Here is an 18801-nt window from a genome sequence, read left to right as displayed (position 1 = left end):
AGGGAATTAAAAAACCAACAATACAAAAGTTAAAACCAATTTAAAAAGATTAAACTTAACCCTGTGCAATTAAAACCCAAATTAAAATAAATTACTCCTCAGCCTGGGCCAGAGAGCTCGAAGAGCCAGGTCTTCAGGCCCCGGCGGAATGAACGGAGGTCGGGGGCAGTCCTCAGCTCCACTGGCAGCTGGTTCCAGAGGGCAGGCGCCCCCACTGAGAAGGCCCTATCCCTGGGTGTTACCCGCCGGCAATCTCTTACCGGTGGGACCCTGAGCAGACCCTCCCTGTGGGAGCGCACTGGACGAAGGACACTTGATGCTGGCAGCAGGTGTTCCCTCAAATACCCCGGACCCAAGCCATGTAGGGCTTTATAGGTAATGACCAGCACCTTGAATTTCACCCGGAGGGCAACCGGAAGCCAATGAAGCTTGCGGAGTAGAGGTGTAACATGGGAGTATCGGGAGACCCCCATTACAACTCGCGCGGCCGCATTCTGCACCAGTTGAAGCCTCCAAGTGGTCCTCAAGGGCAGCCCCATGTAGAGAACGTTGCAGTAGTCCAAACGGGAGGTCACGAGCGCATGAGTAACTGTGCGTAGGGCATCTTGGTCCAGATAGGGACGCAACTGGCGCACCAGGCGAACCTGAGCAAAAGCCCCCCTGGTCACGGCTCCTATGTGGTCTTCAAAATTGAGTCGTGAATCCAGGAGGACGCCCAAGTTGTGAGCCCTATCAACGGGGGGTAACACCTCACCCCCCGTTAGAGATGGAATAGTCTGGTTGACCCGAGATGCCGATATGCACAGCCACTCAGTCTTGGCGGGATTGAGCCTGTTTCTCCCCATCCAGACCTGGACCACCTCCAGGCACCGGGACATCACGGCGAGGGCATCACTGGGTTGGTTCGGGGTGGAAAGAAAAAGTTGGGTATCATCAGCGTACTGATGATACCCCACCCCGAAACCACGAATGATCTCGCCCAACGGCTTCATATAGATGTTGAACAGGAGGGGCGAGAGAACTGACCCCTGAGGAACTCCACAAATAAGAGGCCTCGGGGTGGATCTCTGCCTTCCCGTCAACACCGACTGTGAGCGGCCCAGGAGATAGGAGGAGAAACACCGTAAAATGGTGCCTCCCACTCCCAACCCCCTGAGACGCCGCAGCAGGATACCATGGTCGATGGTATCGAAAGCCGCTGAGAGATCTAATAGGACCAGGACAGAGGAGCAACCCCTGTCCCTAGCCCTCCAGAGATCATTCACAAGCGTGACCAATGCCGTCTCCGTGCTGTGTACGGGTCTGAAACCCGATTGGTACGGGTCCAGATAATCAGTTTCCTCCAGGAACAGAGGAAGCTGATGCGCCACCACACTCTCAACAACCTTCGCCAAAAAGCGAAAGTTGGAGACTGGACGATAGTTATTTAAAACAGCCGGGTCCAAAGCAGGCTTCTTGAGGAGGGGTCTCACCACCGCCTCCTTCAAGGCAGCAGGGAAGACACCCTCCTTCAAAGAAGCAGTTATTACTGCATGGAACCAGCCTCGTGTCCCCTCCCGGGCTGCATAAGCTAGCCAGGAGGGGCACGGATCCAACAAACAGGTGGTGGTGCTCAGTCTCCCCATGATCCTGTCCACATCATCAGGGGAAACAGGGTCAAACTCAGTCCAGATAACATGCTCAAGACCGCCCGATTCCTCCACATCAGACTCTGCCCAGTCAGAGTTCAAACCGGTCCGGATCTGAGCGATTTTGTCCGCCAGATGATGACTAAACTCCTTGGCTCGTCCCCGCAAGGGATCCTCTCTCACCTCCTGGTTAAGGAGGGAGCGAGTTACCCTAAACAGGGCGGCTGGGCGATTATCTGCGGACGCGATAAGGGTAGCAAAGTAGTTAGACTTCGCCGTCCTTATCGCCACAAGATAAGACCTTATAAAGGTTCTTAACTGCAATCGGTCAGATTCGGATCGGCTGGACCTCCAACCGCTCTCTAGACCTCGTCTCCGACGCTTCATCTCCCGGAGCTCCACAGAGAACCATGGGGCCCAACGGGATCTGCGCCGGGTCAGAGGTCGCAAGGGTACAACGCAGTCAAGTGGCCCGGTGGCCGCCGTTTCCCAGGCATCCACCAGAGCATCGACTGTGTTGTGGGTAAGGGTGATGGGTATAGGCCCAAGCGCCCTCTGGAACTGTTCCGGGTCCATTAGGCGCCTGGGGCGGAACCACCTGGTCGGTTCCAATACTACATCCTTGGCAGAATTCATTCATTCATTCATTCATTCATTCATTCATCCATCCATCCATCCATCTATCCATCCATCCATTCATTCCTATTTTTGCTACCCAAAGAACATTTCTATATCTGTCATAACAATGTCTCCCCACCATGCACACACACACACACACACATTCCTTCCCCACCACGTACACCTACACACACAGATTCAGATGGATAAATTCATCTTAATAATTCTGAACAGTGAACAAAAGGAACATATATTCTCATAGAAGCAAATAATTTGTGAGGATATCACTGTGCACGTGAAAGAATGAAGAGTTCCTGCTGAGGTTTTCCATTAACATAGGAAAAATAGTTTCATACTACTTCAGTTATAATACACTTTCAGTGAGGGAGTGTTTTGTTTCTGCACTTGTTCACATTTAAAGATTTGGAAATTATAAATTATTTGTAGGCAAGGAGTTTTGTCTCCTTCAACACCATTATTTTTTTTTACCAAATCTTTTCTTGACTACTTTATATTTTTTTCCTACTTTATTGCTGACTCCATCAGAAAAGGAAATATTTAGATTAGTGATATTTTTTTTTCTTTTTAATGTTATGTGTGGCATGTATTGAAATACAGGAAAAGGAGGGTGATATATGGCATTCTCTTATGTATTTTAGATGCACACTGCCATATTTTATAAAACCGAGTCTAGCATAAATACTGATTTGATGTTAGGGAGTGGATTGTTTGTTTGTTGTTGTCTTTTCTTCAGAATGTGAAGAAGCAAATATTCTTGCGGAGACTGTATGGACTTTATCTGTGGACAATATTAACTGAATACAAGTGAATCAAGGCAGAATATAACTCAGTTTACATTGCTATCTTTTATTGTCCTTTTTAAGCTGTTCGTCATATTTTCTTCTCCAGGGAAGTATGAGAGAACATGACAAATTTTAGAATGATGACTTTGAAAGAAGACACATAATGCCTGCAGAGTCAGTTCACCAGTACTTAGTAAGATGTAGCTTTAGTGTTCCTCTTTTAATTCAGCAGATCTGTTTCTTTGTATTAATACCTTTATTAACAATCGTAAATGTAAATTTTTAGTGTCCTCAGATTGCAATTAAGAATGATTGTATCAGGGAGAGCTATGCTGTAAACATTCAAAACAGTAAACATGAAAATATTTGATTTGTCTTTTAAGTAGCAAATTGTTTATTTTCAGAATGTAGAGATATCCTTCTCCCTGTAATTACCAAAGAACTGAAGAAATTATTGGATCCAAGTGTTGAAATACAAATGGTACAAGACAAAAAATATTGCATTGAATTACTCAACAGCATCCTAGAAGTTCTCAGCTGTCAAGATGCGGTGAGTATCAATAAGTGTCAGGATTATATAACTGATTCCAATTTATCAAGTCTGTGTTGATTAAGGTGTAGCAGTTATTTACAATCCAAATAATCAATCTAGGTGCCCATACACCCGTGGTGTGGGAAACAGAAATATACTGCAGACATGCAACATCCTTTCGGCTAAAGTTAAAAATAATCTCTAGCATTACTTACATAACAGTTGCCCTGTTTTGTGGTTCGTTTTTTTTAAAATGTCAGTCTTTGGTTGAAATTGACAATGAAGGCAAATCTGAATTATAGTTATTTTCATGATTTCAGAAATGGGGAACGTGGTGGTGCCAGAGGACTCTGCAGGAGTTCAAGAGGGTCAAATAATAAAACAGCATTGTGTCGAATGAATGCAAGTTCCTTCCCTTTTATTCATGTATCTGACATCTCATGCATGTATGAAAGGGGCAGAGTGTGTATCATGCAGCACTGCTTTTATTGGTTTGATCGTATAGATGTCTCCATCCATTACTTTTGTTTGTTAAGATGCTAGATATAATCTGATGCATGCAACTTGAATCAGATAGTAATTCATTCAGATTCCAGACTGCAGTCTCCATGGTGACATGTCAGCCATTTTAAAAACATTTTTCTCTTGATAATTGCAGCATGGAAACACATGCCACATCCATTAGTGATCGACTGGCCAGAGATTTCAAATCACTAAAATTGGATCTTATTTTCGACTGGCATACCAATAATTTTATTCTTTGAAAGTTGATTCATGTTCTCTTATTGCTTTATCTTTTAAAGAGCACTTCTTTGGATATTATCTCAGTATCTTCCATAAGATTTATTCACTTTCATTTTTTTATGCTAAGCAGATGAGTGGTTGTGGTTTAGATCACTTTGGCCGTGTTAAAAGAAATGATTTATTCATTATAGATATGCTCGGTTGCAAGCCTTTAGGACTCTTGGCAGCTTTAAGGAGTTTGGAAATCATTAGAACTTTTATAGTACAATAAATGTAATGAAACTATCAACTAAAAAAAATTCCCAAATCAGATGTCAAGTTTTTTTTTAAAAAAAAAACTTGATATTTTAAAGAGGCACTAAATGGGACAGTCACTTGACTGAAGTTTAAATATGGACTTAAAAATATGTGCCTCTTCAATATTCATAAACCTAGTAAAAGTAGCATTTACACATAGTAAACCAAAGACTGATATAAACAAAAAATGCCCTGAGTAAAGACTCTGATTTTAAATGACAAGACTTTGACATGTACACCACTCTTACTACTACATGGACAGAGAAAGTAAACACAGATTCAGTCCCATTTTTGCATGATTCCTAGTGTGGTGCTATATCAAAAACTTGTCATTTAAAATAAACTTTAGTCAATTGCTAAGCAAGCCAATTTTACGCTATGGTGTTTGAGGCTGGATTGTTCACTTAAGTGGAACTTATTTTAAACAATGATTTGGCCTCTCACGTGACCAATCCAGAAACAAGAGAGCTGTAATGGAATCCTGATTTATTTTTCATACTGGTCAAGGAGAAAAGAAGGTTAAACATACTGCACTGCATGGAAAAAAAAGGAATACTTGTAGAACTGTGACCCAAACCTTCATTTTCCCAGTTTTAAATCATGTTATTAATTCAGATGTGTAATGCAATTAATGGAGGCAAATGTTTAACCCAATTTATGATTTCCCCTCATGTTTTAATATAACTGCTTTGTTAGTACAATTTGATTAAATGCCTTCATAAAAAAGGAGAGAAATATATTTGTCAAAACCTACCCTGAAAAGGTTTAATTTGACGATTTCACTGTATTCCCAGAAGATATTTCCCAAATAAGTATGAATGGATTGTAGCCATTTGTTTGGTCCTTGGCCATTCAGCGAGATCACCTTTGAGAAAAGTACTAAGAATGCTTGATTTTACATGGCCCTTTTTTTCTACCACCCACTATAAATTTCTGCAGCTGGGTTTATTATCTAGGGTTATAAATTAATCTGTTACAATAGCAGCAAACTGTATTTGAACCCAGTGGCTGTCACACCCCCTTGACACTTCAAGTACAGTTCTTAAGGATAATTATAGAGTAAGCATGATATAGATCCTATAATGTACTTTGATGTTTTGTCTCTTATCTATTATATCATTTTTACTACATAGGATTCTGACAATGCTTGTTTGTGCTAACCCTTAATTGGCCACTGAAGCTCTACAGTACTTCAATGAGGAAAAAGTCATGTTAAAGCTTACACAAACACATTTTTATTGTTTGAGCAGTGTGGCGAAACAGGACTTGTTTTTGTCATAAATCACATTTTAAGTTTATTTGGGGGACTTAGAATTAAACATCTCACTGTCATTGTCACTAAATGATACATTTAATATTTCTATTCCTATTGTATCTTCTCCAGGGTGTGTACATATCTTAGATGCATCACTGTGTTTTTTTACTTATATAGTTCTTTCTTTTTCCTTTTCCTTTACCTTTCCTATCCTTCAAATTATCTATCTTGTTTCCTTTGCTGCCTTACTTTTCCACAGTGGCATCCAAGTGAAAAAGATACTGAACATAGCAGTGTCCGAAAGGTTTCACACAGGTCAATTAAATATTTGCCCAAAGTGTAGTGTCAAGATATAATGTAGGTTTGATGTGGATACGGAGACCTGCCTAATAGGCTGCAGATTTTTTAAAAAATGTCAAAAGAAGCAACATGCATGTATTATAATTGCAAATGGGCTCTCTTGTGACTTTTTCCTGAAGCTATGCCTGCATAGAAAAAAACCAGTCTATTATGTTTAATTATTATGCTTAATATTTCTTGAATCACGGATTCCTGATTCTGAAAGCCTTTTTATCCCGAGTAAAACAGACTGTGTTTCATCTCTGCACCCATATAAACAGTGTTTCTTTAGACCTTATCTGAGGGACATGCATTTCCTTCTGCATGGATTATCTGTACAGAGGAGTTCATGCATTCCTTACTCTTCTCTATTCTTTGAAGCATGGAATAGTGCTTGTTTGTCCTCGCTCTGACTAAATACTGATGTTACCTAGCTTGGGTAAGGAAACATCTGCAAGAAAACAAGCAAGCTCAGAGAGCACTAAGGACCCCTCATGTCAACCCTGAGCTACGAATATTCCCCTTTATTGTCCTAACTCTGTTTAGCTCTTTTCCAAAACTAAAAACCTGGACCTGAAATCTACATCTTTGCTTTTATTTATTTTTTTGTTTTTAAAAAACTGACTTGTAAATACTTCAAGCTGGGCCTCTTTTGAGTAAAGGTAAGCTTTAACCTAATTAGCCAGCAACTATAGGTAATCCTTGACTTAATAGTATTGAACATTCAAAGTTACAACTGCACTGAAAAATGTGACTTATGAATGTTTTACAGAGTTACAATCTTTGTAGCATCCCCAGAATCATGTGATCAAAATTCAGATGCTTGGCAATTGGTTCATACTTATAACCTTTGCTGGTGTCCCAGGGTCACGTGATCCCCTTTTACAACCTTCTGACAAACACAGTCAATGGGGAAGCCAGATTTACGTAACAACCAGGTTACTAACTTATCAACTGCATTCATTCATTTAACAACTGTGGCAAGAAAAGTAGTTAAGTGGGGCAAAACTCACTTAACAAATGTCTCACTTAACAACAGAAATTTTGGGCTCAATTGTGCTCATAAGTTAAGGACTACCTGTACTTTGAGGAGCTCTTTTGGGAAAGAATGTGGCATCTAATTAGACAGCTCTCAAGAGGCCTCTGACTTAAAGTTATTTGTTAGAGTTATTAAGGCAGAGGGAGTTGGTGGGAGGGAGGGAGGGAGGACAACCTCTTAGGAAAACTCTGTCAGAACCCAGCAGCAATACATGACATGCCCTCTGAAAATGCCAGATCTGCCAAGAGGAACTGGGAAATCTGCCAAACAGCCAGATGCTGCTTTTGGAAATTGCTGTGCCCTACTGTGGCATCTGGCACTATAACCGTTGATCAAAGAAAGAAGATGAAGTTGAGAAGGCTTAGGGAAATAATAGTAGGTGGATGGCTATTATCTGTAAGTTTAAATATTCTTAGGAAAGTGCAAGTGTCAAGAGTATTATGTATTTATGCTTAATTAAGTTAGGAAAAGCATTTGCTCAAGATTTTAAGTTGCACTGAAGCAGGAAAACCCATATTTAATGTAGGCTGGGTTAATGAAGGCTTGGCAACACAAAGACCACTGATGTCAAGGTAGTGATTGCAACTTCAATCAACGCTCTGTCAAACCCAAACATCTCCCCCCCCAAATTTTTTTTATGAAAGTGGCTCATGTTTTATAAAATACATTGCTACTCTGTGAGATTTTATGAGGTTGCTTAACAGTTATTAGATAATGGCAATTAAGAAAAAAAAATAGGAGCCTAACTCTTGCAAAATTATTGTTCCTATAGGCCAAACAGTCACTCATCCTATACTAATCCCTGGTTCCATGATTTTGGCTTTTTGTCTAGTGTGGACCTAGTTACCATAGTTTATGGTATAGCAGAAGGTATGATTCTGGACACTGTAGATTATAAATAGTTAAAATGAACCAATGTTTAATATATGTGTGAATGCAGCCAGAGCAAAGAATCATAAGCATTACTTAATTAGATATGACTATAAATATAACCCTAATAATTAGCTCAGGAGGTGAGAGTAATAAAGTTACTGTTGGTCATACAGTTTCAGAAACAATGCCTAATTATAGAACCAAGAAACTGTCCTGTGGACTGAAATAAATTGAGGCATAAACCCAGAAAAAACAAGCTTGGTGTTATTTTCTCCAAGACATTCAAAGTATCATATCTATTCCTTTCTATAAAAGGAAGGTGATATCTTTTTTGGGACATCCCATCCTTTCCAGCATGTACTGTAGGATACTTTTTCCAGCAAGACAATGACCTCTTAAGCTGCTCTAGGAAGGGTACAACAACAGCAATGAAAAATTAGGCAAGGTATTATTCAATTGCCATAATGTGTAGAGTTCTACTTCCATAAGTATGTGAAGGTGCATCAGTCACCTCTGCTTCCATATAGATACTTATCTAACTTATTTACATTCACTCTAAACCAGAATGCAATTCACACTGCTGAATTATGAAGGTACTGTAATCCATAAAAGAGATCTATAAGCAGAAATGCAAAAGAACTGTTGGTGCATTAAATATGAACCCAGTGTATAATACAAAGCAGGAGAGTTATTCAGGTGTTGGATATTGTAGCCATTAATAATTATTTTAATTCGACAGCTTTTTATTCTAACATCTAGCCCTTCATCTTAATTACAGTGACTTTAATACAGATGGAGTATCCATGGAGATAGAGATACGCTTTTACTAGGACTTTTGCCAATTCTTGAAGATAAAAACTACATATGCCTTTGATATAACACCCAGGATGAGAACTAATATCAATCTCCCTTGGTGTGATATTCCAATCACAGGAATTTATATCAGCTCCAATTCTGGGATGGCTTGAGTCATTTCTCAAGACACCAGGATGTTCCAGAGTAGGTGAAAATTAGAATCAGTTTCGATGAGTTTTTAAAACACTGTGACATGACCAGTTTCATTGTGCCTGGTAAGTGGCTGTGAAATTTCTGAGAGTCAATCACCAGGTTCACACATTGTGCCAAACCATAGCTTATTTAATCATGGTTTTTAAAGGTATTAGCCATGCTATATCTTATCACACTGGATAGGTTCATACCACACACAAACTGCACATATCAAATTATAACCCAGTACAATATGCAAACTCAGCCTAGGTTTGCTTATTTACAAAGAAAGCATACACTGCCTTTCAAAACAAGATTTTTCAAGTAAAGGTAAAATCAATATAATAAAAGTATTTTAAAGCCAGTATCTTAAAAGTTTAAACTGAAATCAGCAGGATGAAATGAATCATTAAAAAGTCAAGTCAAAATAAAATGAACAAAACAAAGTAAAAACAACTCATACACTTAAATATATTCAAACAGTCATTAAGGTGACTGCCAATAGTAACCGTAATTCTTGATTAGGCTTCTACTATTTTCCTACTAGGCATACCTATGATTTCATCACATTAGGGCATTGAAGACTACAGAATCATCCTTTCAGCAGTCTTCAAATACCTACAATAAGGAAAGTGCTAATTTTTGAGTTGTGCTTTTCTCCTAACAAAAGACTGAGTTGTGAATCCTTTTTTAAAATTAAATCCTCCTGTAGAACAAACATGGTGAGTGGACCAGTTGATGCTGAAGGTGACATTAGATGGGATGAAATGCATGAGAAAACATGCAACCTAGCAGTATGTGAAAAAATTGAAAAGTTGGCCGTTTTCTATCAACAAAACTGTTGAATGGTAAAAAGAAGCCAAAGAGTCATTGTTCTACAGTGAAAAAGATTGCTACTGTATATAAAATGAAGGAGAAATTCTTTTATTGAACATGTAACATCTTTGTTGCTCTATGAGTGGACAGTCTCCAAATTTGATAGATAGATAGATAGATAGATAGATAGATAGATAGATAGATAGATAGATAGATAGATAGATAAAAGCAAACTCTTTGCAAGGCCATTAAAAGGGCATTTTAGTGCAATCTTGGACATAATTCTGTGGTTTGACTATTGTCAGTATTCAATGGTATATATTGTACTTGGACCATACGGAGCTGATGCAGATGAAATGGCAGGATTTGTGGCATCTTTGAATATTCCACCAGAAGAAGAAAATCTAAAACCAACCAACCAACAAACAAAAAATCTCTCCCTGAAGGGAGACTATGTCAAGGACATGATTATGTTGACCCATGCTTTTGAACAAGGCAAGCATGAATCTTCTGACTATCTTAAGGGTCAAATTGCATTACTATGTAAAGTAGCAGTGGCTGTATGATTAGCTTCTTCCATGGTGCTAAATATTATGTTCATATGATACAGATTAAGTCTGCACATTATTCTTTATTATCTTGAAAAATATTTTTTTACAGGGAACAACCTATCAGCACATACAAGAAATAATGATCCAGTTGCTGCGCACCATTAACAGGACTGTCATTAGAATGGGAAGAGATGACCCCTTAATCGTGAGTCATTCATTTTGTAAATCTACCTACTTTACTACTGGGGCTTGGGATGTGATGTGCACAGAAGCATCACCAATGAGAGATATAAAGCAGTCAGGCAGAGAAAGTTTGTCTTTCAAGGCAGGGCCCTTTAGGGGGTTTCCACCATCTACAGGAAGAAGAGGCCATGTAAAATGTCTCCTTATTTTGGCAGTGGAAACTGTCCCCAAGCAGACTTTCTCTCTCCAAAGCTAGCATTACTGAAGGTAGATATAGTTAGGAAGAGACAAAGTCTCTTTCATGCCCTATTCAGTTGATTGTAGTTTACAATTTAGTTTGGTTCATCTCTCTGTTTGTGTTTTACAAAATGAAAGTTATAATGAAGAATAGCCAATGTTATTTTGATGAAGAAAGCAATTTAAATAAGTTTAACAAATCCATCTCTAAAGTATCTACTGGCTGAAATACCTAGACGGCTTCATCTTGTTTTAAGATATAAGAAAAGCTGTGGGGCCAAGGATCAATACTGAGCTATGTCTGAGCTATCTATGTCAAAAAAAGGCCACAAAATCTGGCTAGATATTCATTCTTGGTGTCTATCAGCTGTCAGAAAGCAGAAACTAATCCTAACGCACAGGGTACCTGACAAAGAGCCACTTGGTTAAGTATGCCATCAAGAGTTGACAACCAATCATTTTATGGAAGCAGAATATACAAATTTTGAAGATTGAGTAATTTTCAGTAAGCTTAATACTTTGAAACACAAACATATCACTGGAACAAAAAAATTATTCCATTTTTTTCTCTTCTGTTTTTGATGAACCATTTCTAGAGATAACTACAGTGTTAGCATCTTCAGGTATAGAAAATGACCAGTATGACAGTTTTAAAGACTGCTCTTTCAGGTTGTCAGGTTGTAAATATAGACACTTTAAAATTTCTTTGCTATAAATGGTATCTTAGTTGATATTGACTTACCTCTGAATATTGTTTTCACAAGAGCTGTTTTATAGTCAGATTTGTTCTGAATACAATTCCATTTACATACCCCTTATATTTATTTTTGGCAGCTATTGTGACCATGGCTACCAAACAACTTTGTCTTTGTCTTCTGGCATCATGATGATGTCAGTGTGATTCCAACTGAGTTAATGTCTGCTTTTCATTGTATGTTAGATTTCAAGCAGTGCCATAACATGTATTATTAATGTAATAACGTGTATTATTAATGTAATCTGTGAGGGCTTCCGTAAAAAAGATTTTTGAATAGAAACTGTCAAACCTCAGCTTCCCCCCCCTTCATTTGATTATTAAATTGCCTTAATGTCTACATAGTTTAAAACTTTTTCATGCAAGTCAATCCCACCTCTGAAGGACAATTCAGTTGGTCTCTTTAGTTATGTCATTTCTCCTTTAAAAAAATACATGTACGAATGCTGCTCCTCATACATTTTAGCTGTCAATTTATCTCAGGGGGGTCAAGCTGGCGGCCTATGGGCCGGATGCATCATGCGCAGGCCACGCCCACCCCAGCTCCGCACAGGCAAAATACGTCACGATATGTCACATGGCATGATTAAGTTTGACACCCGTGATTTAAGGTGTGAAACAAGGAAATAGCCACTTTTCAAAAAGCCCTTTCTGACCATAGTATAGCTTTGCATAATCTCTGATCTTGACAAATGTTCCAGATGGTGGCTAAGTCTTTCCAAAATGCCACTGGTTTGGTTGCCTGTAAAGGATAAGAAATTCCTCTGAGGTGTCCCGGCAGTATCCCAAATTAAAGTGGAAAATAATCTCACCTTCTTTCAAACCTTTGATATACAGATAATTGGGATGCAAGAGGGAAGTTAGCAAACTTTTTCTGAATTGATGGAAAGTTCAATAAAGTTCAGTCTTCATTTAGTAACAATAATACCATACTGCGAACATTTCCATATCAAGTGTAAGAGCCGTGATTATTCAAATGAATTTTGCAAAGCACAAGCCTGCTCAATGAAGAGACAGAGCTGGGCTTGAAGTCAAGTAGCTGATATTTAGTGGGAGAATGACTGAGGAGAACTGTGAAGGTGATTTGCTGCAATCTGCCCAAAGCTATTACATCTCCTTGAATAATGTTCACATCTGCACTTTTCAGATCTGTTTTACGCCTCCCCCCTTTTTCCCCAGTGGAAGTGTCTGTTTTTCATGAAATAAAAGGGCTACTATAAATAAAGGAATAAAGAATGTTCATCTAAGGTGTCCAGTGGTTGCTTCAGATGGTCCAGGCAGGTTGCTTTACTAGGTCATGATATTCTTGGCTTAGGCTGGATTTTGCTCTCATTTGCAGTTTTGAGTTGTCAGCACCGCTTAGCATTCCACTGATACTAGAAAAGGTGTCACGCATAATGAACATTGTATTGGATACACTTTCCCCAAATGTCATTTTTCATCTTTGCACGCTTTTGCTTACATATTCTTTTAATGGAATATTTTCCAACTTGGTGCCTCTGCACTAAACTCATCATTTCAAGCCAGGATAGCCCCAAAATTTTATTGCTTGTGATAATGGGAGCTGTAATTTAATGAATCTGGAGACCACTAAATCAAAGGCAACTGTCTTAAACTGTTCATTAGGTATGTAACATTGTAGTTAATGTGTCTTTTAGTCATCTTTATCTACTTTCAATTGCTTCTGTTTTCATAATTTTTAGAATCACAGTTATATGACATCTTATCTGTGTGGCATTCAAGGCCTTCTGCTTAAATATGGCCTGACAAATTGGATAATGCTTCACCTTTTCCATTTATCTAAGGTGGAAATGCCTAACCTGGAAAAATTAATTTCACTTCATGTTTATAATATGAAGATTAACTTTGATGCCTTTTTCTATACCCTCAGTTGTCTTATATCCACTTTATTACTTGCACATAGGAATTATTTCTGCCTTTTAAAATGATGCATTGAATTGTATATATCCAATCACAATTGTTAATCTGTGTGTCAGAGTAATGCAAATGCTGCCTAAGATATTCTGGCCCTTTACAGACTAGACAAGTCTCCTGCCATCCAGTGTTGGTACACATGAGTTTCATTGCCTGCTGATAAAAACTACCCATGAGAAAAATCTTATGACATTCAATATGTAGCGTTATGAGAAGATAATATTTATGTCACCGGCATGTATGTTAATCAATATATTTTTTGACTACGTAAGGGAATTACTTATACATTAATTTATTATTCATGTAAACAATATAGTATTTCTGTTTGAGTAATATTAATAATAGCAAAAGGTGTAAATGAAGAATTGGGGTATTGTTAGCAGCTTAACAGATGAAGACAAGTTTGTTGTCCATTTGGGATCATCTGCTCTTGACTTAAGAGCTTGCATTGCATATTCATTGCCATGCTTGGCAACCCAGCTGGACTGTCCCTAAATTTGGCCATGTCTAGAAATATCTAGAGTTGATTGGAAAGAGCAAAATTCAGGAATGAAAATCTAGCTGTGTGACTCTATCTGCAATAATTTGGTCTGATATGAAGCCAGTGCTAATGGAATTCACAGAATTTGCTAAGTAAGGACATTAAAACAAGGAATTTTGTTGGATTACTTTGTTGCCTTATGCTAGTGGTAACTGTGCTTTAGATTCTGACAGATAAACTCTGCTGAGTAATAGACTTTCGGTTATTTTATGCTCTGAAATGGCATGGGTTAGCCAAGTAATGAATAAATTATCTAAGGAAAATAAACATATCCCAGATTTATCAGTTTTAGTAAAATAATGAAAATAAAACATGTGGCTATATTTTTTTTTCTGACACCTGAAACTGGTAGGATAAGAAAACAATTATACTACCATTCTTTTGTGTAAGTCTACTCACTTGCCCTTCGACATTTTATTTTTTCCAAAGAGTATCTGTGCTCTTCATACTTTTTAATGAATCACTTAACATACTTGAAGATAAGTGATAAGTGCTTGCAGTGCTTTTTTTGTAAGAGAAAAAGGTGCCGGAACTCACACATGTCATACAATCCGCCTTGCCTATCCTACAAGATTCCATTCAAAAAAGGTGCCGGAACTCCGTTCTGAGCGTTCTATGAGAAAAAAAAAGCCCTGAGTGCTTGGGTAGGGGAGGTGAATGTATACAGAAAACTGTATTTCGACAATTTGGTTAGGTACGGTAGTTCTGTGTAGGAAACAGAGTATTGGAATCTGCCTTACAAGAATTGCCATTTTAAAGCAATTTGCAATTTTTTAAACATGATGGGGCTGGGACAGCATTTCCATGAAACTAAATTTAACAACACATATCATATTTTCATTTTAAAAATCTACATGTGTTCATAATATGCATAGTTGTGCAGTAGAAGATAAAAGCAGGCCCACTGAATTCAATGGTATTTACTCTCAGATAAATGTTCAGGTAGGGGAACACACTTGTCTGAGGTTCTCCTTTGCTGCTAATCATATTCTGCTTTCTCACCTGAGTTCCTTTTCCCTTACAAAAAGCTACTTGAGCCCATGAATTTACTGTTGCTCCTTCAAGAAGAAAAAAACAAAGAGAAAGAACTAGGATTAAAAAGAAACTCTCCTCACAGCTGCTTGGTCCAGATGGTCAGTGAGCTGGGTGTGAAAGACAGGCGGATTGACTCTTGATGCAGATCTGTAAGCAGATGTTTAGATGTTTCAGTTCTCTGCATGTGGATTTTCACCATTATGGAATTAAAGGAGAATTTCTGAAAACCTTAGCTCCCTTGCACCTAAAGAATGCCATCCTTGAAACTGAATTTTCATCATGTCTTGTAAAACTGGTAAGGAGAAAGACTTGTTAGAAAAACAGCTGTTGAATCATTCAGCCTGGTTGGAATAATTAATTGCATTAACTTCAATCACCATAAACATAGCTCTTAAATTATTGAGTCCTGAGACGGGAGAAAATATGTCAATTTATTGCAAAAGAGATTATGCCAGTAAAAGAATCTAGAAATATACAAAACATTATATTTGATTAGTACAGTTCATCAGGAAAGTAATTTATATTAGTGTCTGCTGCCTATTTATCAAGAGTTGTGGCTGTGAGTAAAAGGAGAAGGTATTTATTGTACTTTGGAAGTAATTATTTTATTGAAGATGTGGTTCAAAGAAGACTGTTTTGTTCTTCTAGTTTTCTTTCTAGAAAATAATTTTCTCTGCTGAGCAAAGTAATTTCAAGTACAATAAATTCAGAATATGCAATATGTGCTATACAATATTTTACAAATGTTTATCCTCCTTACTTTTTTCTCATGTTTTCATAACACACCATAGTTGAATATAGCTAGTATTATTGAAACCTATACCTAGGTAGTAGGTTTATGCACTCCTACTATTAAGGTCTTCTGGATATAGACTGATATCATCCTCAGCACTGCTTTCTTTGCTATCAGCATTTCATATATATTTCATATACTTTTCAATACTGAGCAATAAACAGATGTCAAGATCTCTTAAACTGTGTTCATTAAAGATCTAGGGATCCTCATCTTTTCCCTTCCTAAAATTCCTTCTTACAACTTGCACATACTAATGTATTTAGGAATTGCCTTGCTGGATTAAACTAGATCACTTTTTTCCCCCAAGCAGTTAAAATTTCAATTTTAACAGCCAGGTATCTTTTTAGAAATGCCTAAGCAAGGTGTGAAGCGTTGAGTCCATCACACTAACAGGTGGCTTTCTTGTCCATCTTTCTCAATGCTGATCAAGGGAAAGAAAGAGGTAGACGGTTCTCTTCTACTATTAAAACAGATTGCTGTTACAAATCAAACAAAACAACATTTTTCTTTCTTTCTTTCTTTCTTTCTTTCTTTCTTTCTTTCTTTCTTTCTTTCTTTCTTTCTTTCTTTCTTTCTTTCTTTCTTTTTTTTTGGTATACATTCTGCTTGGCCTATAGGATAAGACTAGATCCAGGAAAGAAATTCAGATTTGGATTATACAGTTGCCTCATCTTGGTTAGGATGCCAATATTCACCTTTATGAACTGAAGGGCAAACAATAGGAACTGATCATTCATGGACTGTAATTTGCAGCTGAATGCCAATCATGTTAAAATGGACTGTTGAAAATTATGGGATTTCTTTCATCTAGTTCTTCAGTTATTAAGATTTGGGCCTGTGAAAATGGCCTACTATTTCAATAAGTACAGCTGTGGTAAAATGCTGGAAAACACCCTAACCCTTACTAGAGGCACATCAATAACATGAGTCTCATGGCTGCAGTTAATTTCAGTATTTTGGAGCTTGTATTTAATGAAATTGTATGCTCCTTTAAAAATATTTCTTTTCACAGAATTATGCACAGTATTTTCATGAAAAATAGATTAAAAAATAAATTAAAATTAGAAATTATTTAGTCCAACTATTTGGAAACAACAGTTTGATTTAAACTCTTGGTGTGAGCTAAGAAGTATCTTTCATAAAAACGATGGGTTTTTTTCTCTCTTTTTCTTTGTCTGACTGAAAAAAATATTAGTATTGTTGATGTGCTATATCATAAATATTCAGAATTTGAACTTACCCTTTTTTGGCTTTCAGATGGTCATATATACAGTATAGTGCACCTAGTTAGCTCTAATAATAAAACAATGCTATTTTTCAACTTATGTAGAAATATGTAATGACCCCTTCCTTTCCCTGTTCTTAGCATTTTTGTTTTTCATGAAGTTTTTTTTTAAATGCTTCCATGTTTCCACTTATTGAATTAGATTTAGAAAAGATATATATTGTAGCAAGAACTCCTTTTCTATGAACTGGAGGTTTTGATCTCACAGAGTTTTTTTTTTCCAAATGAATGAAAAGACACAAGGACCCATGTTTACCAGTTCTGCCCTTCTTCTACATCAGGGGTCTTCAAACTTAGCCCTTTTATGACTTGTGGACTTCAACTCCCAGAATTCCTCAGTTAGCATGCTTGGCTGAGGAATTCTGGGAGTTGAAGTCCACAAGTCATAAGAGGGCCAAGTTTGAAGACCCCTGTTCTACATCATCATTTCTGAAGAAATCTCTCCCAAAGTAACTAGGAAATTTGCCATATATTTAATGAACAAATAAAAAATCGATACGATATTATTCTGTGTCTGTTGATTTCAGTTTTTGATTTCTGCTTGAAGTATTGACTTTCATTTGTCTATAATTCAGGAGTTAGATTTTTTTTTCCCTTTAGAATGTAAGACCTCCTCTAAGCAGGAGACAAATTGGCTTGGAATTTCTCATGCTAAGAAAGTTTGCAAAACCTTTTCTTTTACAGTGACTGAACTTTGTTGTATAGGAAATTACCTCAAACCAAAGAGACTTTCCCTTGAGTAAATGCTTTAGTCCGGAATCTCCCTGAAAGTTTCTTATAGTCTGGGATGACTCTCTTAATAATACACTTTATTTTATAATCGAAGCATATCTTTTTGTAGTTGTTGTTCCTTGTAAAATATAGTACAGGTAGTCCTTGTCTTACAACAGTTCATTTAGTGACCATTTGAAGTTACAACGGCACTGAAGAAAAGTGACTTATGACCATTTTTCACCCTTATGACCGTTGTAGCATTCCCATGGTCATGTGATTTACATTCGGATGCTTGACAGCTGACTCACATTTATGACAGTTGCAGTGTTCTGGAGTCACGTGATACCATTTTGCAACCTTCTGACAAGCAAAGTCAATGGGGAAACCAGACTCATTTAATAACCATGTTACAAATTTTACAATTGCAGTGATTCACTTAACAAATCCGACAAAAAAGTTGTAAAATGGGCCAAAACTCACTTAACAAATTTCTCACTTAACAACATAAATTTTGGGCTCAGTTGTGGTCATACTTTGAGGACTACCTGTACACTAATTTTAGAGTAAGTTTTTCAAAAACAAAATTTAGAAGTATTAATAGTTCAACCCTTTTTGTTTTAAAAAGAGTGTGGTGACTTAGATGGATTCCTACAGTTTTGTAAGGTTTTCACCCCAAAGCCATGTTTCCTCTCATAAAATTCGGTATTTAAAGCTGGGACCAAAAAGGTTATTTCTTAACATTTTAACATATTTGCTGTCTCAACATTTTTGCTGACTGCTAGCTTCGATTATTTAAAACAAATACATTATGAAAAAAAAATGTTAGGTGCACTTTGGTA

At 37.5% G+C, this 18801-nt stretch overlaps 1 protein-coding gene across 1 annotated transcript in view; it reads left to right on the top strand.

Annotated features, from left to right (window-relative positions):
- The window catches only part of DOCK2 (dedicator of cytokinesis 2), a 341341-nt gene that overhangs the window by 98322 nt on the left and 224218 nt on the right, over window positions 1-18801 (top strand). The window contains exons 26-27 of the mRNA XM_083351346.1: window positions 3454-3599; window positions 10592-10687. Of these exons, the coding sequence (XP_083207472.1) occupies window positions 3454-3599; window positions 10592-10687 (242 nt within the window). The remainder of the gene's footprint in view (window positions 1-3453; window positions 3600-10591; window positions 10688-18801) is intronic.

The sequence above is a fragment of the Vipera ursinii genome (genome assembly GCF_947247035.1).
Source record: "Vipera ursinii genome assembly, chromosome: 2".
In the NCBI taxonomy this organism is placed as follows: Eukaryota; Metazoa; Chordata; class Lepidosauria; order Squamata; family Viperidae; genus Vipera; species Vipera ursinii.
The sequence above is the reverse complement of the archived record's forward strand: the minus strand, read 5'-3'. Positions and strand labels throughout refer to the sequence as shown.